Source organism: Podarcis muralis, chromosome 13 (assembly GCF_964188315.1).
Source record: "Podarcis muralis chromosome 13, rPodMur119.hap1.1, whole genome shotgun sequence".
In the NCBI taxonomy this organism is placed as follows: Eukaryota; Metazoa; Chordata; class Lepidosauria; order Squamata; family Lacertidae; genus Podarcis; species Podarcis muralis.
Window position 1 is genome coordinate 4302784 of NC_135667.1, and position 25433 is coordinate 4328216.

A 25433-nucleotide genomic window follows, 5' to 3' on the forward strand; every position below is an offset into this window, starting at 1 on the left:
AATACAGTGGTGCTTCGCAAGACGAAAATAATCCGTTCCGTGATTCTCTTCGTCTAGCGGTTTTTTCGTCTTGCGAAGCAACCCTATTAGCGGCTTAGCGGCTTAGCGCTATTAGCTGTTTAGCGGCTTAGCGGCTATTAAAGGCTTAGCGGCTTAGCGGCTAAAAGGCTATTAGCGGCTTAGCGGCTTAGAAAAAGGGGGGGGCAAAAAAAAATGGCAAGACTCGCAAGACATTTTCGTCTTGCGGGTTTTCCGTCTTGCGAGGCATTCGTCTTGCGGGGCACCACTGTATGTCGTATCGTAAAAATTGGAGGGTCTGGAATTCACCCTCTCTGCTTGCCTTTCTAGGTGACGCGAAGCCGCCATGGATATCGGAGGCCTGGAGACGGTGGTGGCCAATTCGGCCTACGTGTCGGCTCGGGGCGACGGCGGCCCGTCCTCGGGGCGCGACAAGAAGATGCGAGCCAAGCTGAAGTTGCCGCACATCACCCAGTGCGAGCATCTCAAAGACACCTTGGACCTGGACTTCAAATTCATCTGCCTGAGGCAGCCCATCGGGAAGAGGATCTTCCAGCAGTTCCTGGAGGACACGCCCCAGTTCCTGGCGGCGGCAGGACTGTGGGAAAGCATTGAGGAGTACAACACATCGGAGGAGGCCATGAGAGGCTCCACCGCCCAGGTGACCATCAACAAGTACTTCGACTCGGCCTCGAAGGAGTTCTGCTCCTTCCTGGAGGAGAAGGCCATCATGCGGGTCAAGGAGGACAGCAAGCACAGCCATGGAGACCTCTTCAAGGAGTCCGAGAAGCAGCTGCTCAAACACCTGGAGGAGAAGGCCTTCGCCCCCTACAAGGAGAGCCTCTTCTTCTACCGCTTCCTCCAGTTCAAGTGGCTGGAGGCCCAGAGCGTGACGGACGAGTGGTTCATGGACTTCCGAGTGCTGGGCAAAGGGGGGTTCGGGGAGGTGTGCGCCTGCCAGATGAAGGCCACCGGCAAAATGTACGCCAACAAGCGCCTCAACAAGAAGAGGCTAAAGAAGCGCAAGGGATACGAGGTGAGGAGGGATCCGGGGTGGAAGATGTTCTTGATGGCCTTAGAGAGTAAATAAGAAATGCTCCCGGTGGCCTTAGAGAAAATTAGAGATGTTCCTGATGGCCTTAGAATAAACAAGAGATGTTCCTGGTGGCCTTAGAGTAAGTTAGAGATGTTCCTGGTGGTCTTAGAGTAGATTAGAGATGTTCCTGGTGGCCTTAGAGTAAGTTAGAGATGTTCCTGGTGGTCTTAGAGTAGATTAGAGATGTTCCTGGTGGCCTTAGAGTAAATTAGAGATGTTCCTGGTGACCTTAGAGTAAGTTAGAGATGTTCCTGGTGGCCTTAGAGTAAATTAGAGATGTCCCTGGTGACCTTAGAGTAAGTTAGAGATGTTCCTGGTGGCCTTAGAGTAAATTAGAGATGTTTCTGGTGGCCTTAGAGTAAATTAAAGATGTTCCTGGTGGCCTTAGTGTAAATTAGAGATGTTTCTGGTGGCCTTAGAGTAAATTAGAGATGTTCCTGGTGGCCTTAGAGTAAACTAGAGGTGTTCCTGGTGGCCTTAGAGTAAATAAGAGATGTTTCTGGTGGCCTTAGAGTAAATAAGAGATGTTTCTGGTGGCCTTAGAGTAAATTAGAGATGTTCCTGGTGGCCTTAGAGTAAATAAGAGATGTTTCTGGTGACCTTAGAGTAAACTAGAGATGTTTCTGGTGGCCTTAGAGTAAATAAGAGATGTTCCTGGTGGCCTTAGAGTAAATTAGAGATGTTCCTGGTGGCCTTAGAGTAAATAAGAGATGTTTCTGGTGGCCTAATAGAGTAAACAAGAGATGTTCCTGGTGGCCTTAGAGTAGATTAGAGATGCTCCTGGTGGCCTTAGTGTAAATTAGAGATGTTCCTGGTGGCCTAATAGAGTAAACAAGAGATGTTCCTGGTGGCCTTAGAGTATGTTAGAGATGTTCCTTTTGGCCTTAGAGTAAATAAGAGATGTTCTTGGTGGTCTTATAGAGTAAATAAGAGATTGATATGAGTAATAAGAGATTAATAGAGTAAATGTTGAGGTTGGCCACTGTGAGAACAGGATGCTGGAAAAGGTGGGCCACTGGCCGCATCCAGGAGAGCTCTTCTTAGGTTCTTCATGGTGTTCAGGTCATAGAACCATAGAATGACAGAGTTGGAAAGGACCTCCAACCCTCTGCAATGCAAGAATCTCATCTAAAGCTCCTCTGACAGATGCCCCCCCAACCTCTGCTGAAGAACCTCCAACGGATGGGAGTCCACCACCTCCCGAGGGAGACCGGTCCACTGTCCAACGGCTCTTGCCGTCTTCCTGATATTTTGTCAGAATCTCCTTTCTTGTAACGTGAAGCCATGGGTTCGAGTCCTACCCTCCGGAGCAGGAGAAAACAAGCTTGTTCCCTCTTTCACATGACACCCCTTGAGATATTTAGAGATGGCTCTCATCTCTTTCGTCTCTCTATTCCCAAGCTAAACAACTCCCCCATCCGTTCCTCACAAAGTTTGATCATCTTGGTTGCCCTCCTCTGCACGCGTTGCAGCTTATCAACATCCTCCTTAAATTGCAGAGCCCAGAACTAATAATAATAATAATAATAATAATAATAATAATAATAATAATAAATTTTATTTATACCCCGCCCTCCCCAGCCAGAGCCGGGCTCAGGGCGGCTAACACCAGTAAAATTACAGAAAAATAATAAGGGGGGGGGCAAATTAAAATACAGGTTAAAATGCAATTTAAAATGCAGCCTCATTTTAAAAGTAGCCCATAGATCAAAACCCTAAAGGGAGGGAAACATAAGGGTCAGACTGAGTCCAAACCAAAGGCCAGGTGGAACAGCTCTGTCTTGCAGGCCCTGCGGAAAGATGTCAAGTCCCACAGGGCCCTGGTCTCTTGGGACAGAGCGTTCCACCACGTCGGGGCCAGTGCTGAAAAGGCCCTGGCCCTAGTTGAGACCAATCTAACCGCCTTGCGACCTGGGACCTCCAAGGTGTTGTCGTTTGTGGACCTCTCCGCGGGGCAGACCAGGAGAGGCGGTCCCGTAGGTACGTGGGTCCTAGGCCGCATGACTCTCAGGGGTCCCTCCAGCAACACGAAAGAACTTTCTTCCGCCACCAGAACGCCCTCTGCAAACTTAGCCAGGTTGCACAAATTTCCACCAGGCATTCTAGTGTCTGCAAACTGTCTTCGAAAATGGGGTCTGCGGTACAGTGGCTGTGGGGGATCAATGCGCCCTCAGCTATTTTATTTACTGCATGTATATCTCACATTTTTCCCTCAAGGTGGAATGGGCATGGCTCTTCTGGCCTCTTCATTTTATCCCCACAACACCCCTGTGAGGTAGGCTAGGTCGAGAGAGGCAGGGACTGGCTGCAAGGTTTCACCTGGTGAGCTTCATAGCTGACTGGGGATTCAGATTTTGGTCTGAAGTACTAACCACTACATCGGGACGCGGGTGGTGCTGTGGGTAAACCACAGAGCCTAGGACTTGCCGATCGGAAGGTTGGCGGTTCGAATCCCCGCAACGGGGTGAGCTCCTGTTGCTCGGTCCCTGCTCCTGCCAACCTAGCAGTTCGAAATTGCCCAGGGGGGGAAAGCAGATCATGTTTGGGTTTTTTTAGAAAGAGGGAAGGGGGTGTTGAAAGGAAGCCGCTGATTGGCAAGTGATCGGGAGTGAGATAAGGGATGCTATCAATAAAGGAGGCTGCCTGGGAGGGGGGAGGTAAAGACAGCGAACTTGCAAGGAGAGGAGACAGGAAGACTAAAGTAAGAAGGAGAGGAATTGGAAGAAAAGGAGGAGCAAAAAACTGCTCCAGCTAAGGAAAAGACACTAAGGCAAACAAAAGGGAAGGGAGTGTTGAAAGCAAATAGCTGATCGGTGGGATCAGGAGAGAGATAAGGGACACTAGAGATAAAGGAGGCTGCCTGGGAGGGGGGAGGTAAAAGCCCATGGATCCTCAGGATTTTTACATTGGGTCACCCCAAATTCACCATCAGATCACATAGCATGTACATGGCAGCAGCCTGCACCAAAAGAATCACGCACCCACTGTTGCATGAGGCCGCAATGGTGCAGAAACGTGGTTACAAAGCACGGATCCACATGGATCCTCAGGATTTTTGCATTGTTGTTGTTGTTGTTTAGTCGTGTCCGACTCTTCGTGGCCCCCTGGACCAGAGCATGCCAGGCCCTCCTGTCTTCCACTGCCTCCCCCAGTTTGGTCAAACTCATGTTTGTAGCTTCGAGAACACTATCCAACCATCTCGTCCTCCGTCATCCCCTTCTCCTTGTGCCCTCCATCTTTCCCAACATCAGGGTCTTTCCCAGGGAGTCTTCTCTTCTCATGAGGTGGCCAAAGTCTTGGAGCCTCAGCTTCAGGATCTGTCCTTCCAGTGAGCACTCAGGGCTGATTTCCTTCAGAATGGAGAGGTTGGATCTTCTTGCAGTCTGTGGGACTCTCAAGAGTCTCCTCCAGCACCAGAATTCATAATTTTGGCATTGGGCTACCCCAAACTCACCGTCAAATCACATGTCTGTGGCCACAGCATGAACCACAAAAATCACACATCCACTGTTTCTTTCAGAATATATTTTTTCTTGTTTTCCTCCTATAAAAACTAGGTGTGTCTTATGGTCAGGTGTGTCTTATGTAGCAAAAAATACGGTAAATCTTTTTCCTGCAGGCAGGAAGTGGGTACAAAATTCACAGCCTGATATCTGCTCCTTGGTGACCATTTTGACTCATTTATTGAACCACTGAGAAGCAAAGAAAGCAAAGAAAGCAATGGGGTCTTTCCTTAAGGCCCTTGAAGCTGATTGGCTCCCAGGCATCCAGCCTTCTGATTGGCTGAGAGCCCTATATATACATCCTGGGTCAGGCCCAAAGGTGGCCATTCTGGTTGTGGGGAGGAATCAGCAAGGTGGGGTTTGGGGCTGGCTGGCTAGCACTCTTGAACCCAGGGCAGTTGAGGGGTTGCAAAACAACAACACCATATTTATACGGGTACTTACTGAGAAGATCTATAAAAAAAGCAACTGTACTCAAAGGAATCATTAGGAAAATAAGAAATATTTAGGGTGGGGCTGCCAAATGTTGTCCTTGCTCAGGGCACCGTATTACCAAAGTCCACCCTGGTTTGCAAGAATAAAATAAATAACATTATTGGTGAAAACAGATAAAAGCAACTATTTAAACATTTTTTAAAAAAAATCAACACGAGCGATAACCGCCCTAGACCTCCGGGTATAGGGCAATCTATCAATTCAATCAATCCATCAATAATAACTTAAAAACAGGTTAAAACCCCCTTCGATATTCTCCTTCTTCTTCCGCTGCTCAACCCCAGACCTTGATTCAAGAAGGTTCTGGAAAGATGCAGGAATGAGAGAAGAGGCGAGGAATTAATGGACCAGAAACGCGTGTGATATCATTCCAATCAAATATCCTTTATTAGGCATAGCAAACCACACGTTATCAAACAGGCGCCGTATACAAATTGTGCAAAATACGAGCTCAGCGTAACAAGGTTTGTCCCGGTCAGATCTTTAACTCCAGGGGAAATCAATTTGCGTAAATAATACAATACAACACTACCCCATCACCCATCAATTAAGAACCGCTAAATCTCTTTATAATGGCCCAGTCTTTCTACATGGACAGCACTCAGAAATTCAGCCACTATTAAAGTAATTTGATCGTTCCTGTCCGAGAGCAAGTCCTGAACGGTTGGTATCGTAGAATTCAGCCTATTGAGTTGTAAGGCCTCTAATAATTGTCTTCTGGCATGAATGCCAAAATCACAAGAAAAGAAAATATGCTCGTGTGATGTCATTATTCCTCCCAAGAACTGGGGGCCAAGTGTGTTGTTCTTCCTCTGATTTTTTTTTCCAATATATTTTTTATTAGTTTTTTTAACATATCATTTTCAACAGTAATTAAACATACTTTTACATCTTATTCAAATTTTTGACTTCCATCAATCCTGTCTGAAAATTTCCCAATCTAATCTCTCAGTATGCATTTCTTATCCTCCCTATTACATTTCAAACTCATAACCAATATCTCTATCTTTTTCTACTTTGTAACACTTCGTATATTTCTCCTTACAAAACTTCTTGTAGTCCTACTAGCGTAATTTGTTGGTTACAGTTGCTCTTCAAATAATTCATATACTTCTTCCAATCTTCTGTAAATCTCTGGTCCCGCAGGTTTCGAATCCTTCCTGTCATTTTGTCCAATTCTGCATAGTCCATTAATTTCGTCTGCCATTCTTCTTTTGTCGGAATTTCTTCCTGTTTCCATTTCTGGGCTAATAATACTCTTGCCGCAGTTGTTGCATATAAAAACAATTTAACATCTTGCCTACTAATGTCCTGACCTATAATACCAAGTAAAAATGCTTCTGGTTTTTTTAAGAACGTGTATTTCAACATCTTTTTCATCTCATTATATATCATTTCCCAGAAGTTCTTTACTTTTTTTTACATTCCCACCACATATGATAAAATGTTCCTTCTGTTCTTCCTCTGATTTTATCTTAATAACAACCCTTCGAGGTAGACCAGGCTGAGAGGCAGTGCGTGAGAACGGCAGAGCCCTTTGACAGGATCAGGCCTGAGGCCCGTCTGTTCCAGCAGCCTGTCCTCACCAAGGCCCACCAGACCCCCCAGTGAGAAGCCTGCAAGCGGGACCCGAGTTCAAGAGTCGCTCTCCCCTACTGTGAATCCCTGGAACCGTCATTCAGAGGCATAGGCCGCCTTCAAGGCTACTGGGGTCCTGGGTTTCAGGCAGGATGTTAGGATGTTGCCCCAGCCCTGGCAGGAGAGGCTGGAAACCACAGAATCGTAGAACTTCAGTTCAAAGGGACCCCCAGCGATCATCTAGTCCAACCCCCCTTCAATGCAGGAATCTCAGCTAAAGCACCCAGGGCAGATGGCCATCCAAACTCTTTCAACAAATTGACACCTTTTGATATAATCATATCAATCTTTATTACAGTCCAGAGACCCAACAGATCCTTACAAAGCAATACATAATTCATACAGCCTACCTCCAGGTTAAACAAGCATTTTGTTCAGAATATAGGGATCACTGGTTCTTGCAACCACCGACAAAAACTTTGCCACTGCTAATGTTCTAGCGTTTGTCCGGTCTTCCAATAGGAACCTGACATAGTGAGCCTCTGATTTTCCCGGGAAAGGTACCAGCAAGGGTAATATCAGTTCAGCCCTGGCTTGCTCATATTTTGCACAGTGCAACAAAATATGTTTTATGGAATCGATGTCTTGAGCACACGAGCAAAGTCTGTCCTGGTAGGGAACTCCTCTCAACACTGCAGAAGGAAAGACGCTTAGTCTGGCTTTGGTGAAAAGCCTTCGATAGTTTGGTACTGTCAGGTTTTTAATGTAAGATGTTAACTTAAAGACATGCCCATATTGTACTCCTACTACCAGCGGACTACAGACTGCGTGTGATCGAGATCGCAAGTCACTGTGTGCATTATCCCATAATCTTTGCTTTAACATCTTTAGGGCGCCTTCATAACCCAGGTAATACAGCTGGAGGGGGTGACAGACAGAGGTGGCTTTTTTAGCCATGGTTTTCTGCCATTTGCTGAATATATGTTAGATGGTCATTGATGGACCTGATGGGTATCTCAAGCCATTTGCACACAACAAATTGGAGCCTACACAACACAAAACGCTGTTGCTGCATGTAGGTTTTATTTGATTTTTATCTTATATTTTAGAAATGTAAATCCAGGGTGTTTTTTTCCTTTAAAGTTTTTTGGGGGGTCCTAAGCTATACCTATAGCTTCCGGGACGCAGGTGGCACTGTGGGTTAAACCACAGAGCCTAGGACTTGCTGATCAGAAGGTCGGCAGTTCGAATCCTCGTGGCGGGGTGAGCTCCCGTTGCTCGGTCCCTGCTCCTGCCAACCTAGCAGTTCAAAAGCACGTCAAAGTGCAAGTAGATAAATAGGTACCGCTCCGGCAGGAAGGTAAACGGTGTTTCCATGCGCTGCTTTGGTTCGCCAGAAGCGGCTTAGTCATGCTGGCCACATGACCTGGAAGCTGTACGCTGGCTCCCTCGGCCAGTAAAGTGAGATGAGCACCACACCCCCAGAGTCAGCCACGACTCGACCTAATGGTCAAGGGTCCCTTTACCTTTAAGCTTTAAGCTATAGCTTGTTTAGCTTACACTGGGCACAAGTGAATTTCTAGCATTGCGAATTCTAGCTTTGGCATTGCGTGCGTCCACACCATCCAAGGTGTGCAAAACGAGCGAAGTCACGTGTCCCTGAGTCACAGGGGGTTGGACTAGTAGACCTTTGGAGGTCCCAGCCATCTCGGCAATTCTGTGCGAGGTGTTGGGAACGGCCTCTGCGCAGCCGTGCGCGTGATCTCCTCCCTGGCCTGGTGTCCAATGGGGTGAGCCACGTGCGCGGCCGGCTCACGACAACTGTGTCTCCCTCTCTCAGGCAAACCCTCCTGCTTCCCATCCCAGGATTATTTTCAGATGAAGCAAATTAGCCACCTTAATCCCCGCGGGGCCAATTATTCCCCCGTAAAGAAGCTTGCTGTTTAGCTGCTTGCTGGCCGCGATGGCGGATCTGGCGAAAGAGGTGTCAGAGAACATCAGCGTCAGGGGTTTCGCGGCGGGGAGGGTGGTGTGTGAGACAGGAATTGTGGAATTGCAGAATTGGAAGGGGCCACGAGGGTCTGCTATTGCCCAGTGCGAGACTCGAACCCGTGGCCCTTGCTCCATCAAGCAATGCCCATAGACACCCATAGATCTGATGGCAATTCACAACAAAAAAATGACAGTATTGCAGCAGGAGAAATGGGTGCTCTAACCTCATCTGTCTGCTGAGAAATCTCTATGTGGGACAAGAAGCTACAGTTAGAACTGGATATGGAACAACTGACTGGTTCAAAATTGGGAAAGGAGTACGGCAAGGCTGTATATTGTCCCCCTGCTTATTTAACTTATATGCAGAATTCATCATGCGAAAGGCTGGGCTGGATGAATCCCTAGCCGGAATTAAGATTGCCGGAAGAAATATCAACAACCTCAGATATGCAGATGACACAACCTTGATGGCAGAAAGTGAGGAGGAATTAAAGAACCTTTTAATGAGGGTGAAAGAGGAAAGCGCAAAATATGGTCTGAAGCTCAACATCAAAAAAATGAAGATCGTGGCCACTGGGCCCATCACCTCCTGGCAAATAGAAGGGGAAGAAATGGAGGCAGTGAGAGATTTTACTTTCTTGGGCTCCATGATCACTGCAGATGGTGACAGCAGCCATGAAATTAAAAGACGCCTGATTCTTGGGAGGAAAGCAATGACAAACCTAGACAGCATCTTAAAAAGCAGAGACATCACCTTGCCAACAAAGGTCCATATAGTTAAAGCTCTGGTTTTCCCCAGTAGTGATGTATGGAAGTGAGAGCTGGACCATCAAGAAGGCTGATCGCCGAAGAATGGATGCTTTTGAATTCTGGTGCTGGAGGAGACTCTTGAGAGTCCCATGGACTGCAAGAAGATCAGACCTCTCCATTCTGAAGGAAATCAGCCCTGAGTGCTCACTGGAAGGACAGATCCTGAAGCTGAGGCTCCAAGACTGTGGCCACCTCATGGGAAGAGAAGACTCCCTGGGAAAGGCCCTGATGTTGGGAAAGATGGAGGGCACAAGGAGAAGGGGACGACGGAGGACAAGATGGTGGGACAGTGTTCTTGAAGCTACCAGCATGAGTTTGACCAAACTGCGGGAGGCAGTGGAAGACAGGAGTGCCTGGCGGGCTCTGGTCCAGGGGGTCACGAAGAGGCGGACAAGACTAAACGACTAAACAACAACAAACTGGAAAGGGGAACCAGCCACCCCAGAACAGATCCTGGGTTGCGGATGATTGACAGGTGACCATCTGCAAAGTGGCGCCGGACCTTCTTCCTAACCCGCAGTTCACCCAAGAGTGCAGCCCCAGCAGAAAACTTTCCAGGGTTATTTTCCTGCAAAAAAAGCTCCCTTTTTGCAAATTAAATAACAAATTATGCAAATTGCAAACGCGGATTGGCACCCGCGTCATACGTTTAAAGCACTCTTTGAATGTTTAAGCAGTTTTCAATGCCCCATGCACTGAGTTCCCCCCCAAAATCCTAGGAATTGTAGTTTCCGGCCCCCCCCCCAATAGAGCTACTCTAGGCTGTCAAAGTGCGTTGGAACTACTTGAACAGCACGAAAGTGCATTGAAGAGGATTGCTAGGGTGCTGTCTCTAACTGTCAGCAGGTGGCGCTGTTTCATTACCTTCCCCTGCTCTGAAGAACATTCTGCTTGAAGGAAAGGCAAGTTTGGTGGCAACCTTAGGGGCGGCAGGAAGAGTGAGGGAAGGACCTTTGCCTTTGCCTAAATATGATATATGAATAATGCAATTCTGGCTTGATTTGCAGTCAGCGAAGAGGCTGGGAAAAAGAATGGCTACTATCTCCAACCTAGTTCCCTCCAGGCAATCTGACTGCAGCTCTTATCAGCTCTGGCCAGCTTCCCTGGCTATGTGTAGTCCATAATTCTGTGGACACAGTTCCAAATTCAGCATTCTCAACTTGCTTGCTTAAACAAAAGCAAGTTTCTAGATCTTAAGGTTGCAAAGAAGGGACTGCAAAATGTGCTGGCTATGTGCAATGAGATCCCAGCAGCCAGGTGGAGAGGCTGGTCTGTCCCGGCAAATGGGGCTGCCCCACTGACCTCAGTCGACCTTCAGCCAGCACCCCCTCCTTAATTCACCTGCCCAGGTGTGTCAGCTCCCTCTTCCTTGTCTCAGGGTTGCCCTTGTAGAACTCAGCAAAGCTGGGGGCAAAACTAGAATGAGTTGGCTCTGCTTTGGCGCCACCTACTGTTGGCCTCCCTTGTCTTCTGCCAATAGACCCTTATTCCAATGGGGGCCATGTTAAAGTCCCAGCATTTGGCGGTGGGTATTTCAGACGACAAAGGGACACGGGTGGCACTGTGGGTTAAACCACAGAGCCTAGGACTTGCCGATCAGAAGGTCGGTGGTCCGAATCCCCGCGACGGGGTGAGCTTATGTTGCTCAGTCCCTGCTCCTGCCAACCTAGCAGTTCGAAAGCACCTCAAAGTGCAAGTAGATAAATAGGTACCTTTCCAGCGGGAAGGTAAACGGCGTTTCCGTGCGCTGCTCTGGTTCGCCAGAAGCGGCTTAGTCATGCTGTCCATATGACCCGGAAGCTGTACGCTGGCTCCCTTGGCCAATAAAGCGAGATGAGCGCCGCAACCCCAGAGTCGGCCACGACTGGACCTAATGGTCAGGGGTCCCTTTACCTTTATTTCAGACGACTCTGGTCTTGCTGCCCCATGAGTGGCAGAAGCAGATTAAAATTATGGAAGCTTTCTTACGTAATCTACGTAATTCAGACAGGCCGCAGTACCCCACCTCTTCCAGCTGTGGAAGAATAAATTATTATTATTATTATTATTATTATTATTATTATTATTATTATTATTATTTTATTTATACCCCTGCCCATCTGGCTGGGTTTCCCCAGTGGTGACTGTCAAAGTCCATTGTAACTAGTCCACTGGAACTAGTTGAACACCCCACAAAGTCCCCCTTTGCCTCCTGATTCCGTGGGTCGCATGGGGCTGAGGCCCAGACTATTTGAAGGACAACAAACCCGCCTGGGCTCTGGGGTCCCTAGGAGAAGGCCTTCTCTCAGCCCACCACCCTCACAGGGCCTGCTTGGTGGGGACGTACAACAGGGCCTTCTCAGTGGTGGCTCCTCCCAGACAACTTTGGAACTCCCTTCCGAGAGAAGCCAGACTGGCTTCCTCCTTGCTGTCCTTCCGCTGGCAAGAGAAGATGCTTTTATTCCTGCAGGCCATTGGGGAACTGACTCTTCTTCTTTTTTGAAGAAAACGGCTTTTAAAAGCGCTGTGCTATTATCTGCATTTTAACAGATTTTTTAAATAAAAAAATATCATTTTGATTCTGCGAAAGTGCTTTTTAGCCGTTCCCTTGGTATGTTTTTAGCTTTCGGCATTGCGTTTGCATTGTTTTTTTGAATTCGTAAAAGCCGCCTTGAGCCCTGGTGTGGAGAAAGAGTGGGATATAAATAAAGAAATCTATTTATTTTATTTTATAGATTTCTTTATTTATATCGCACCCTTTGTGGGAGGGTGGGGGGAGGGAGGGGAAATAAGGATGATATGTTTTTGGATAATATGTTTTGTTTTAATTTTGAATAAAAAAATAAAAAAGAAATATAATAATAATGATAATAATAATAATAATAATACTACAAAGACTTGAAGTCTGAGCCAAAACATGTGCAGTGACCTGCGCCCCCTGTTACTTGCTCGTTTTCTTTCCCCCCAAATGCTTTTTATTGAGATTTAAGAACACCAACACCGACCAACAAAAACATCAAATCTTATTACATATTACATATATCCTACTTTATGCTCCATAGAGCCGTTGACTTCCGTCCTTCCCTTCCGCAAGTTTTCTTATTCCAATCTATAATTCACAGTTTCATTGGTTAAAAATTACACCGTGACATAAGATTTAATTCAATCCTGCCCACGTTTTCATATTTCTACAGTTCTCACTTATATAAACCATAAATTTACTCCATTCCTTTTGGTACTTCGTCTCCTCCTGATTGCGAATTCTGTGTGTCAATTTTGCCATTTCAGCGTATTCGAGCTTTATCTGCCATTCCCTTACAGTCGGAATCTCCTGTAATTTCCACCTTTTCTCGCTCGTTTTTCTTCCAGGGCGCAATAGTGGAGAAGAGGATTCTCGCCAAAGTCCACAGCCGATTCATCGTCACCCTGGCGTACGCCTTCCAAACCAAAAATGACCTCTGCCTCGTTATGACGCTGATGAACGGAGGAGACCTCAGGTGGGAGACCCTTTTGCGGGACAAAAATGCCAGGATCTGAAATATACCCCATATGCTCTTTATTCAGCTCATAGTGAGAGAGGGATGGAAGTCCCCTCAAAGTATCTGCTTTATATATATTATTTACACAATGGGCTACATGTGATTGGCTAATTCCAGACTTCTCCTGTAGGCCAATCAGGTTGTGGATTCACTTCTATCTGGAGCTGGATTGGGTGGCTCCTGCCGAACCAATCATACTGCTGCATTGTTCTAGGACCAATCAGACTGCTGCATTCTGAATCCTATTGTTCTAGGACCAATCAGACTGCTGCCTTTTGGATCCTATTGTTCTAGGACCAATCAAACTGCTGCAGTTTGGATCCTATTCAACTCAGTACATAACAGGATAATGCGCTCCAAACCGGGCCAAAGCAGAGATACAACACAGATCTCTTCTGTCCCGGGGCAAATCCTGACTGCCGGGTCATTTGTACAGATTCTGCCACCGGAGATCTTAGATCAGGGGTCAGCAAACTTTTTCAGCAGGGGGCCAGTCCACTGTCCCTCAGACCTTGTGGGGGGCCGGACTATATTTTGGGTGAAAAAAATGAATGAATTCCTATGCCCCACAAATAACCCAGAGATGCGTTTTAAATAAAAGGACACATTCTACTCATGTGAAAACACACTGATTCCCGGACCGTCCGCCGGCCGGATTGAGAAGGCGATTGGGCCAGATCCGGCCCCCGGGCCTTAGTTTGCCTACCCATATCTTAGATCTTAGTGGGGTAGGATTGCAGAGGGTACGGGTCACTAATAATAATAATAATAATAATAATAATAATAATAATAATAATAATTTATACCCCGCCCATCTGGCTGGGTTTCCCCAGCCACTCTGCGCAGCTCCCAACAAAATATTAAAAATACAAGAAAACATCAGACATTAAAAACTTCCCTAAACAGGGCTGCCTTCAGATGTCTTCTAAAAGTCAGATAGTTGTTTATTTCCTTGACATCTGACGGGAGGGCGTTCCACAGGGCGGGCGCCACCACCGAGAAGGCCCTCTGCCTGGTTCCCTGTAACCTCACTTCTCGCAGGGAGGGAACTGCCAGAAGGCGCTCGGAGCTGGACCTCAGTGTCCAGGCTGGGCAATGGGGGTGGAGACGCTCCTTCAGGTCTACTGGGCCTTTGAGGCCATTTAGGGCTTTCAAGATCAGCACCAACACTTTCAATTGTGCTTGGAAACGTACTGGGAGCCAATGTGGATCTTTTAGGACCGGTGTTATGTGGTCTCGGCGGCTGCTCCCAGTCTGACAACCAGCGCACCTTTTTCGTTTCAGATAGTACACAGGAAGATGAGCCTTAAAAGCCCGGGACACAAATTTTCCCGGCCCTCTAGCAGCTCAGGTGCCTCATTTAACAGAAGCAATGTATTTAGTGTTAACTCTGAAAGTCTGTACAGTGGAACCTTGGGTTAAGAACTTAATTTGTTCTGGAGGTCCGTTCTTAACCCGAAACTGTTCTTAACCTGAGCTACCGCTTTAGCTAATGGGGCCTCCAGCTGGCGCGGCGCAATTTCTGTTCTCATCCTGAAGCAAAGTTCTTAACCCGAGGCACTATTTCTGGGTTAGCAGTGTCTGTAACCTGAAGCGTATGTAACCCGAGGTACCACTGTATTCAGTTCTGACCAAAATATCCCGGTGGATATTTTGCTCTGTGGGCATCCCGCGTGTGATGGGATGATGAGCTGCTTGTGCGTAAAATCCTAGTCCCTCAGAGTTTGGTCAAGTCCGCAAACCTCTGCCTACAACGGAGCCCCTCAAGCATGGCTCCGTCAGTCGCTAGCAGAATCCGACAGTGGGCGCTTACGGAATCTCTTCCAACATAAAAGCTCCTTGACGGAAACACGTCTTCTGGACTCCCGGCGCGACAGTTTCCGGCGAGGAGTGGGTGTCCCTATAGGAGGTCCTGAAACCTCCCCACTGTTTTCGCTGGAAGTGTCTCTGAGCCATCCCTCCGACTCACTTTCCCTCGGAGCTCCTTCTCTCCCCCTGCTGGTTCCCTCTTCAGCTGCTAGATCTCTCCTAACCTCTGTGAGCCCTTCCACCTCCTGTCCTTCCGATGGCAGTTCCCTGACATCCACCTCCCCTCCAGGGCCCCCTTCACACACCCCGTCCCCCCCTCTATGGGCGGTGAGGAAGCGAAACCCCTGAAAGAACCTCCCTCATCTTCCGAAGTCTCGAACATTTCCCTCCACCGGTTGCTGTTCCTGGTCTCCAAGTACTCCTCCTCATCGGAGTCTATTCCTTCTTCCAACTCAGACTCCGTGAATCCTTCCAACTCCTCCTCCTCGTCAGTGGTGCCAAAGTATTCCCTCCGGAACCTCTCTACAGTTTGAGGTTTCCTTGGGAACCTTTGATGGAACGTTTCTATTAAAACCTCGTCATTGACATCCTCTGTCGTTACCCAGGTGTTTTCTGACTCCGGTTCCCCTTCCCACGCTACCAAATACTCCACCTGATTACCCTTCCACCTGGAGTCGATGATTTCTGCCACATGGCTGCTGCGTTCCCTTTCTTCTATGACTGGTCCACGTGTGGACACCCCTTCACGTCCCCCCCTGTACGGTGACAGTAATGACCTGTGGAATACTGGATGCAGTTTCATGTGGTCCGGTAACCGGAGTCTGAAAGCCACTGGGTTGACCTGTTGAACGACCTCAAAGGGTCCCAATCTTTTGGGTCTCAATTTCTTACAACCCCCTTTGAACGGCAACCCTTGGGTTGACAGCCACACCTGATCCCCCACCCTTATGGTTTCACCTTCCCTTCTGTTCTTGTCTGCCTGCTTCTTGTATTCTTCTTTGGCCCTCTCTAAGTTCAGTTGGAGCTGACGATGGATCGCTTCCATTTCTTCTACAAAATGTTCGGCTGCCGGGACGCTCCATCTCTCCCCTCCTCCCCCTGGAAATGCCCTGGGATGACACCCATAATTAGCCAAAAAGGGGCTCATCCCTGTGGACACATTCTCCGCATTATTGTAGGCAAATTCGGCCAGCCAACCTTTCTACCCAATCATTCTCTCTGTCATTGACATAACACCTCAGGTATTGTTGGAGGATACCGTTTGCTCTTTCCGCCTGCCAGTTGGTTTCAGGGTGTCGGGCAGTCGAAAAATTAACCTCTACGTGCAGTAAGCTCATGAGCTTCCTCCAGAACCTGGACGTAAATTGTTTCCCTCTGTCTGAGACCACCCTCAAGGGGGCGCCATGCAACCTAAAAATGTGTTCTACAAACAGTTTCGCTGTCTCTTCTGCCGTGACTGCATGTGAGCACGCTACAAAGTGGCACATCTTTGTTAATAGGTCCACTACAACCATGATGGCTGTTTTACCCTTGGACTTCGGCAGATCAGTCATAAAATCTATCGATACTGCCTCCCATGGTCGTTCTGGTGTGGGTAGTGGTTCTAATAACCCCGCCGGCGCCCGCCTCTCCCCTTTGGCTCGCTGGCATTGGTCACACCCTCTTACATACTCCCGTACATCTTCCCTCACCTTGGGCCACCAAAATTCCCTGGTAACCAACCACATGGTTTTGTGTTGCCCAAAATGCCCCGCTGTGGGGCTGTCATGCAACTGCTTGAGTACTCTCCCCCTCAATTCTCCTTCGGGTATGTACAGTGCCCCTTTGTAATACAATGCCCCGTTTCTTTCCTCAAAACCTCTGGGGTTCTCTCCCTCCCTCCTAAGACTTCTGAGCTTATCCTGGGCGTATTCATCATTCTCCGTTCCCTCTACCAGTTCTCTTTGCCCCACCAATGCCGCCCCACACACCCAGCGGTCCTCTGGGATGATATGTCTCTCTTCGGGTGCTCCCTCCCCCTCCAAATATCCAGGTTTACGTGAGAGAGCGTCCGCCCTGACGTTTTCTGGGCCTGGCACGTAACAAATTTCAAAGTGGAATTTGGAGAACTCCTGGGCCCATCTCACTTGTCGTTGGTTGAGTACTCGTGCCGTTCTCCAATAATCTAGATTCTTGTGGTCGGTGCACACTTGCACCTTGTGTTGTGCACCAATTAGTAAGTGCCTCCATCTCCGGAACGCTTCGTGAATGGCAAGTAGTTCTCGGTCATACACCGTGTAGTTCCTCTCGGATTTATTCAGCTTCCGCGAGAAGAAGGCACAGGGTCTCCACTCCGACTTTCTCTTCCCCAGCTGGAGAAGCACCGCCCCTACCGCCCGGTCCGATGCATCAGTTTCTACTCTCATCGGTTTTTGTAAATCCACATGCAGGAGCTGTTCTTCCGAAGCGAACGCCTTTTTCAGTTCTTCAAATGCTCGCTCCGCCTCCGCCGTCCAAACAAATTTCTTCTTGCTGCTGAGACAGTCAGTAATGGCCGCCGTCAAGTGGGCAAAGTTCTTGATGAACTTCCGATAAAAGTTTGCAAACCCTAGGAATCTTTGCACATCCTTCTTCGTTTTCGGTGTCTTCCATTCCAGCACCGCCTGGACCTTGCCTGGATCCATGGCCAATCCCTTGTCTGACAAGCGGTACCCCAGGAATTCCACCTCCTTGGTATGAAACTGACACTTCTCCAGTTTCACCCACAGCTGGTTTGCTTGCAGCTTGCCCAACACTTCCCGGACGTCCCTTACATGCTGCTCCTCATTCTCTGAATATACCAACACGTCATCTAAGAAGGCCACGCAATTCTTGTAGAGCAAAGGTCCCAGGACGTGGTTCATAAACGATTGAAAACACGCTGAGCCTGCTTGTAGACCGAAGGGCATAACGAGATATTCAAAAGCCCCCAAAGGGGTGAACATGGTGGTTTTCCATTCATCCCCCTTCCTTATTCGTATCAGGTTATACGCCCCCCTCAGGTCCAGTTTGGTAAAAATCTTTCCCTTCCTCACCCTAGTCAAAATGTCATCAATTCTGGGCATAGGGAAAGCCACTGGTTCCGACACTGCATTCAGGGCCCGGTAGTCCACTACAAGCCTCGGTTTATCCGTGTTTTTCTTGTCCACAAAAAACACTGGGCTGCCCCCCACCGCTCTGGATTCTCTTATGAAACCTCGCTTCAGGTTTTTGTCAATGAACTCCCTTAACTCCTGCATTTCCCTGTCGGACATGGCGTACAGCTTGCCCACTGGGAGCTGGGCCCCAGGGAGTAGATTGATTTGACAGTCAAAGGGTCTATGCGGTGGTAGTTTGTCTGCTTCCCTTTCGCTGAAGACGTTGCCCAGGTCGGCGTATTGTGGGGGCACCTTCCCTTTGTATGTTACTTCCGTCCCTGCTAGGGTGGCTCTGGCCCCTTCCGGAGCCTTCCCCTCTTTGCAGTGTTCTAGGCAATGTGCTGACCCAAAGGAAACCACTCTCTGATGCCAGCCCACTAGCGGATCATGTAGCGCTAGCCAGCTCATCCCCAAAATAATGGGAGCCCCTCCCAAGGTGGCCACATTAAACGCTATCAGTTCGGTGTGTCTTGCCACCCTCATTATCATCGGGACGGTCTGTTGGCTAACTTCTCCCCCCAACAGCTCCCTCCCATCGATCGTGGTCACCTGCAAAGGGTTACTTAAAGGGATAGTCTGTATCTGGTGTTCAGCTGCAAACTCCTTACTCATGAAATTACAGGAGCTGCCTGAGTCCAATAGCGCCTTTATCTTTAGTGGATGTCCGTTCGGCAGCTCTAGCAACACCTCTATCACTAGGGCTGGTCTTGGAGGTTCCGGCGTGGGCACTTTCACTGCTCTTTGGCCTGGCTTTTACTTGCTCCTTGACTTCTTCCTCCTTCCCCCCAACAGCTCCCGCCATCCCTTGCCATTCCTTTCTTTGGGGGCAAACTCTGGCAAAGTGACCTGGCTGTTGGCAGAGATAACATTTCTTGGCGCTCTTCCCCTCCTTCTTCCGCCCTTCACTGGGATTTGAAACTGCGCGCGCGCACGCTGTTCCAATTTCCATCGGCTCTCCTGGCGGGAAAGGCGGCTCTGGAATCTCTGGAATGCGGAAATCCCTCCAACGTTCCCCTTTCCCTTCCCGCTTCTCCAAAGCTCTCGCCTCCTGGCGTGCTCCTATGGTCAGCGCGGATTTGGTCAGCTGGTCCATAGACTCCGCCCTGGGCGCCCGGGAAAGTTCATCTTTCACCGCCGAAGAAAGCCCTTCTTCGAAAAGCATTTGTATAGGTTCCACTGATAGATCCCACCCCAATTTATGGATCAACATGGTGAACTCAGTCCAGTACTCACGGACAGATCGGCTCCCCTGTTTACAAGCCATTAACTGTCTGCGCACCACTCCCTGCTCAATCTCGCTGGAAAACATCAGGTCCATGGCGCGAAAAAACTTCCTCGAGTCCTTCAGGACGTCATTATTTGCCGCCATCAGGGGCCTAACCCAGTCTTTCGGCCCCCCCTCGAGGTGGCCAATCACAAACGCCACTCGCGATTCCTCGTCGGGAAAGTCATCAAACTGCAGATTTAGGGCATATTGCATCTCCGTCCTAAAGGCTTGATAGTTCCTGGGATCCCCCCCAAACTTCTGCACCAATCCTGGCACCTTTCGTGTGAGCGGGGTGATTTTTCCCTTTTCTGCATCCTGAGCCCTCCTCTCCTCGAGCCTCGCCGTCTGCAGCGCTAGCTGGACCTCCAACACCCGGTATCTTTCTTCCAGGCTTGGACCAGCTCCAGCTCCTCCTGCTTCTCCGGTTCCGGCTGGGTTGCTCATGATGCCTCTCCTTGCACAAGCTGCTTTCAGGGACTGTCGGATTGCTGTGATGGGATGATGAGCTGCTTGTGCGTAAAATCCTAGTCCCTCAGAGTTTGGTCAAGTCCGCAAACCTCTGCCTACGACGGAGCCCCTCAAGCATGGCTCCGTCAGTCGCTAGCAGAATCCGACAGTGGGCGCTTATGGAATCTCTTCCAGCATAAAAGCTCCTTAACGGAAACGCGTCTTCTGGACTCCCGGCGTGACAGTTTCCGGCGAGGAGTGGGTGTCCCTATAGGAGGTCCTGAAACCTCCCCACTGTTTTCGCTGGAAGTGTCTCTGAGCCATCCCTCCGACTCACTTTCCCTCGGAGCTCCTTCTCTCCCCCTGCTGGTTCCCTCTTCAGCTGCTAGATCTCTCCTAACCTCTGTGAGCCCTTCCACCTCCTGTCCTTCCGATGGCAGTTCCCTGACACCGCGTTTCGGAAACGTGCGACGGGATTCGATTTGGGGCTTTGCCTCCCTTCCCAGGTACCACGTCTATAACGTCGACGAGAAAAACCCCGGCTTTTCGGAATCCAGGGCGATCTTCTACACGGCTCAGATCATTTGCGGCCTCGAACACCTCCATCAAAACCGCATCATCTACCGTGACCTCAAGCCAGAGAACGTCCTTTTGGACGATGCAGGTAAGGGAAGCAACACGCTGAAAGATCCAGGAATTTTCCATGTGTGGTTAAACTGCGGAACTCCCCGCCACAGGAGTGGCCTCCAACCTGGATGGCTCCCAACATTCCCAAATAAGTGTATCTTTTCATTTCCGTTTCCAAATGCCGCACCCAGCCTGTCAATCGGTTCCTTATGACGGCTTCTTCTTTCTCTCGCCCCCCCCCCCCCGATTCAGGACATGTGCGGCTGTCAGATTTGGGCCTGGCGGTGGAACTGGCAGAAGGGAAAGACAAGACCAAGGGCTACGCGGGCACGCCAGGTGGGCACACCGTTATTCGGGGTCCTCCTCTTCAGCTGCAGTTCCTGCGATTTAGCTGCGGCTCCTGCATCGCAGTGGGTTGGGCTAGATGACCGCTGGGGGGTCCCAGCTCTGCAGTTCTGTGATTCTGCGGTTCTTCCTCTCTCCTTTCCCTGCAGGGTTTATGGCCCCGGAACTCCTTAAGGGAGAGGAATACGACTCGAGCGTGGATTACTTTACGCTGGGAGTAACCCTCTATGAGATGGTCGCCGCGAAAGGACCTTTCCGCAGCCGTGGGGAAAAAGTACGGCATTTATTTTATTTTATGCCATCAGATTTATACACTCCTTTTCTTCCTAATGTCTCAACAAATGAAACTGATTTGTAAAAATGTTACGTGGAAAAAAATACAAGAGACATTACACATACTTCTGTAAAACAAGAAAATCTTTAATTAAAAATTTTTTAAAAAAAATTTATAGACTGTGGAAAACAGAAAATCAAAGCAATTAGGGTTGGCATATTTCAAGAAGTAAAAATCAGCACACTAAAGTTATTGAGCTTTTCTTGGGAAATGGCCCAAAAAGTTGTTGAGCTCAAAAGTTAGAATTCGCGCAAAAAAAGGCAGCGAATGATACTCAAACACACGCTTCCTGGTTCTGTTGGCAAAAACCCGGACATTTTGCTGATTTCCCAAAAATTCCCCAGGATGCTAATTTCGACATTTGAATCCCGGACAAGTCCAGGAAATTCTGGAGGTATAGCAACCCATTTACACAGAAGATAGAAATTTGAAGACGTTAGGTAAAGGTAAAGGGACCCCTGACCATTAGGTCCAGTCGTGACTGACTCTGGGGTTGCGGCGCTCATCTCGTTTTATTGGATAAGGGAGCCGGCGTACAGCTTCCGGGTCATGTGGCCAGCATGACTAAACCGCTTCTGGCGAACCAGAACAGTGCACGGAAACACTGTTTACCTTCCCGCTGGAGCGGTACCTATTTATCTACTTGCACTGGTGTGCTTTCAAACTGCTAGGTTGGCAGGAGCAGGGACCGAGCAACGGGAGCTCACCCTGTCATTGCGGGGATTCGAACCGCCGACCTTCTGATTGGCAAGTCCTAGGCTCTGTGGTTTAACCCACAGTGCCACCCGCGTTGAAGACGTTAGCAGGGCTGAAATTAATCTTATGTCATGGTCTAGATATCACTAAGGAACTGTGGATCAGAGGTCGGAATAAGAAAACCTGCGGAAGGGAGGGAAGTCAATGCTTTGTAGAGTGTAAAGAAAGAGAGATGTAAAAGGATATGAAATATTAGTGTATTTTGTTTGTGCATATAAAATGAAAACTTAATAAAAAGCATATATTTTTTTTAAAAAAAAGAAATACTGCCCCTCAATGAGGCCAAACTTAGATTCACAAAATGTTTAGGGGTATGTGTACCCCCAGGAAAAAAAGCACTGGACCTTAATATTCCCAATGGGTACGAATATTATGGTACTTATTATTAACAAAAAACGAAACCGTGTGTTTGTTTTATATCTCACATAAAGATTTTCCGCCTTTCTGCATGCGATGGGGCAGCAGAAAAAGCTTTTTAGAACAAGGTCCAGCACCTTTCTCCCTCCTGACACAGGTAGAGAACAAGGAAGTGACGCGTCGCATCCTGAACGATCCTGTCACGTACCCAGATAAGTTCAGCGCCGAGTGCAAGGCCTGCTGCGAGGGGCTGATGATGAAAGACCCGGCCGCTCGCCTGGGGTTCAAGGACAACGAATGCGCAGAGTTGAAGAAGCACCCCGTTTTCCAGAAGATAAACTGGGGCCGCCTGGAGGCAGGTAAGGACCTCCAAGCCAGGCGGTTGCGGTGGGGTTAAGTGGGATCACCCGACTTCTGAGCCATTACGCTAGCCATAGCTGTCAACTGTCCCTTATCTGGCGGGAAAGTCCCTTTTCCCAGCGCCGTGTCGCCCTGCCGTCCCTTTTTGATGATGTCCCTTAAATTTCCCGGGTTTCAAAGGAAGCAGCTCCTCTCCCTCCCTCCCTCCCTGGGAGGAGGGAGGCTCCAACTGTGTTGCTCGGCTACGTTGCTCAGCCAATAAGGAGTCTAAGAACGACTGGGGGGGTGGAGCTTGCATGCCTTGTGCCAATCAAATCGGCCGCGTTGCCTGGGGACTCGCCTTTGCTCAGCGCTTCCCAGCGGAGAGGGGGCGGTGGTTTCCCTTGCTGCATCCCCTTTGCCGGGTTGCTGCGCTGTGGGAACCACCGCTTGAGGCTTCGTTTGGCTGCTGGCTGGGCTTTCTGCCTTTGGCTCGGAGGGGCTCAGAAGTTTAACACACCTGTGTCCTGAAAATCCCTTATTTTGGCTGCTGACCCCTTATTTTTGATGCTGCTGGTCCCTTATTTTCAAATATGTAAGTTGACAGCTATGACGCTAGCCCAGGACCGATGGGAGCTGTGGTCCAAAATGTCTCAGAGGGCACAAGGTTTAAACCTTCCGGGAGTTAAAAGTGCAATAGGCTTAGATTAGAACTTGCACCAGCTTTCTAAGTGCTGTAAACAAAATCTGACCTTATTCCCTTATGGGGGACACATAGAGTCCTTTGCAGGTTCTCCATCGGTTGGAGAAAACAACAGAGGCCAACCAGAGAATATTGAAAAGCAAAGCAGCTAGTAAGCTTGATCTTTATTGATCTGTTGCAACAGGGTGCTCCCCTCACACGCAGGAAAGGAGGAGGACCCAGAAAAATGGCGCGCAAGGCCTTATAAAGACTTTTGAAATTGCCACCCTGTAGATCAAGACCAGGGACACGGGTGGCACTGTAGGTTAAGCCACAGAGCCTAGGACTTGCCGATCAGAAGGTCGGCGGTTCAAATCCCCGCAATGGGGTGAGCTCCCGTTGCTCGGTCCCTGCTCCTGCCAACCTAGCAGTTCGAAAGCATGTCAAAGTGCAAGTAGATAAATAGGTACCGCTCCGGCGGGAAGGTAAACGGCGTTTCCGTGCGCTGCTCTGGTTCGCCAGAAGCGGCTTTGTCATGCTGGCCACATGACCCAGAAGCTGTACGCCGGCTCCCTCGGCCAGTAAAGCGAGATGAGCGCCTCAACCCCAGAGTTGGCCACGACTGGACCTAATGGTCAGGGGTCCCTTTACCTTTAGATCAAGACCACCCACCAGATACATCATACCTACATCACAGAAAAGGCGGTCTAAAACAGAAATGTGAATGTTGTTTTTCCTGGTTTTTTTCCTGTTATCTGATTGCCTTTCCTGATAGTCTGTCACCCATTAAAATGCTGATTAGTTAATTCCTGAGAAAATGGGAAGGCTCCCTCACCCCCTCTCCCTCCTTGCAGGGAAAATATTTGGTCAATTTGGGAATCAAAATGGTTTCTGGTCGGTCTTCCTGTGCTGAACTATGTACAGTGGTACCTCAGGTTACATACGCTTCAGGTTACACACTCTGCTAACCCAGAAATAGTGCTTCAGGTTAAGAACTTTGCTTCAGGATAAGAACAGAAATCGTGCTCCGGCGGTCCGGCGGCAGCGGGAGGCCCCATTAGCTAAAGTGGTGCTTCAGCTTAAGAACAGTTTCAGGTTAAGAACGGACCTCCGGAACGAATTAAGTACTTAACCCGAGGCACCACTGTACTTGCTCGACTAGACCCACCTTGGGCCTCCTCATTTAGGCACAAACTGGTTCGCTGCATTGCCATTACAGTGGTACCTTGGTTTGCAAACAGTCTGGTTTGCATATGTTTTGGATTACAAACACATCAAACCCAGAGGTGTGTGTGTCCCGGTTTGCAAACTTTTTTTGCATTACAGTCAATTTTTTTTTTTATTACAACCAAATTTGTTTTGGAGGCCCCATTGGCGAAAGTGCGCCTTGGGTTACAACCTGTTTTGGTTGACAAACAAACCTCTGGAATGGATTATGGTTGTAAACCAAGGTACCACTGTATTTATTTTGTTGCGACTCCAAAGTCACACACAAGGGCTGTGCTCCGGCTCCACTACCAAAGGCACTTCAAGTACTTTCCGTATTTTTCGCTCTATAAGACGCACCAGACCACAAGACGCACCTAGTTTTTGAAGGAGGAAAACAAGAAAAAAAATATTCTGAATCTCAGAAGCCAGAACAGCAAGAGGGATTGCTGTGCAGCGAAAGCTGTGATCTCTCTTCCTGTTCTGGCTTCTGGGATAGCTGCGCAGCCTGCGTTCGCTCCATAAGACACACACACATTTCCCCTTACTTTTTAGGAGGGGAAAAGTCTTATAGAGCAAAAAATACGGTAACCCGAGGTACCACTGTAGGTTCTTGGTTGGTACACCTATGAACATTACCATATATCTCAGCCCTCCAAATTCCTATCGCACTCCCTTCCCCCTTCCGCTTCAGGCCTGGTGGAGCCCCCCTTCGTGCCGGACCCCAAGGTGGTCTACGCCAAAGACATTGGCGACGTGGGCGCTTTCTCCACGGTGAAGGGCGTTGTGCTTGACGAGACGGACAAAGCCTTCTACGACGACTTCTCCACGGGCAACATCCCCATCCCCTGGCAGGAGGAGATGGTCGAGACGGGCATCTTCGGAGAGCTCAACGTCTCTTGGGCCAAGGGCACCACCCCCAGGGATCTGGACCGCAACGCACCTCCAACAAGCACCTCCAGCAAGTCGGGGACCTGCCTGCTGCTCTGAAGAGAGGCGGGGAGGTGTGTCTCCGGACACCAGGACTCCGGCCGCTGCGGCGGCCATCGCCGGACTCGCAACAGGGACCAGCTTCCGGCTGGCGGGCGATGCCCACTAG

General features: G+C 49.0%; 1 protein-coding gene across 1 annotated transcript; it reads left to right on the plus strand.

Moving 5' to 3' along the window:
* Positions 1 to 364: 364 nt before the first annotated feature.
* Positions 365 to 25433, plus strand: GRK1 (G protein-coupled receptor kinase 1). The gene is made up of 7 exons (XM_028752014.2): positions 365 to 1054; positions 12841 to 12968; positions 20195 to 20352; positions 20568 to 20651; positions 20810 to 20934; positions 22265 to 22466; positions 25029 to 25433. Exons 1-7 carry the CDS (start codon positions 365 to 367, stop codon positions 25322 to 25324), a joined length of 1683 nt encoding a protein of 560 aa, XP_028607847.2. The 3' UTR covers positions 25325 to 25433.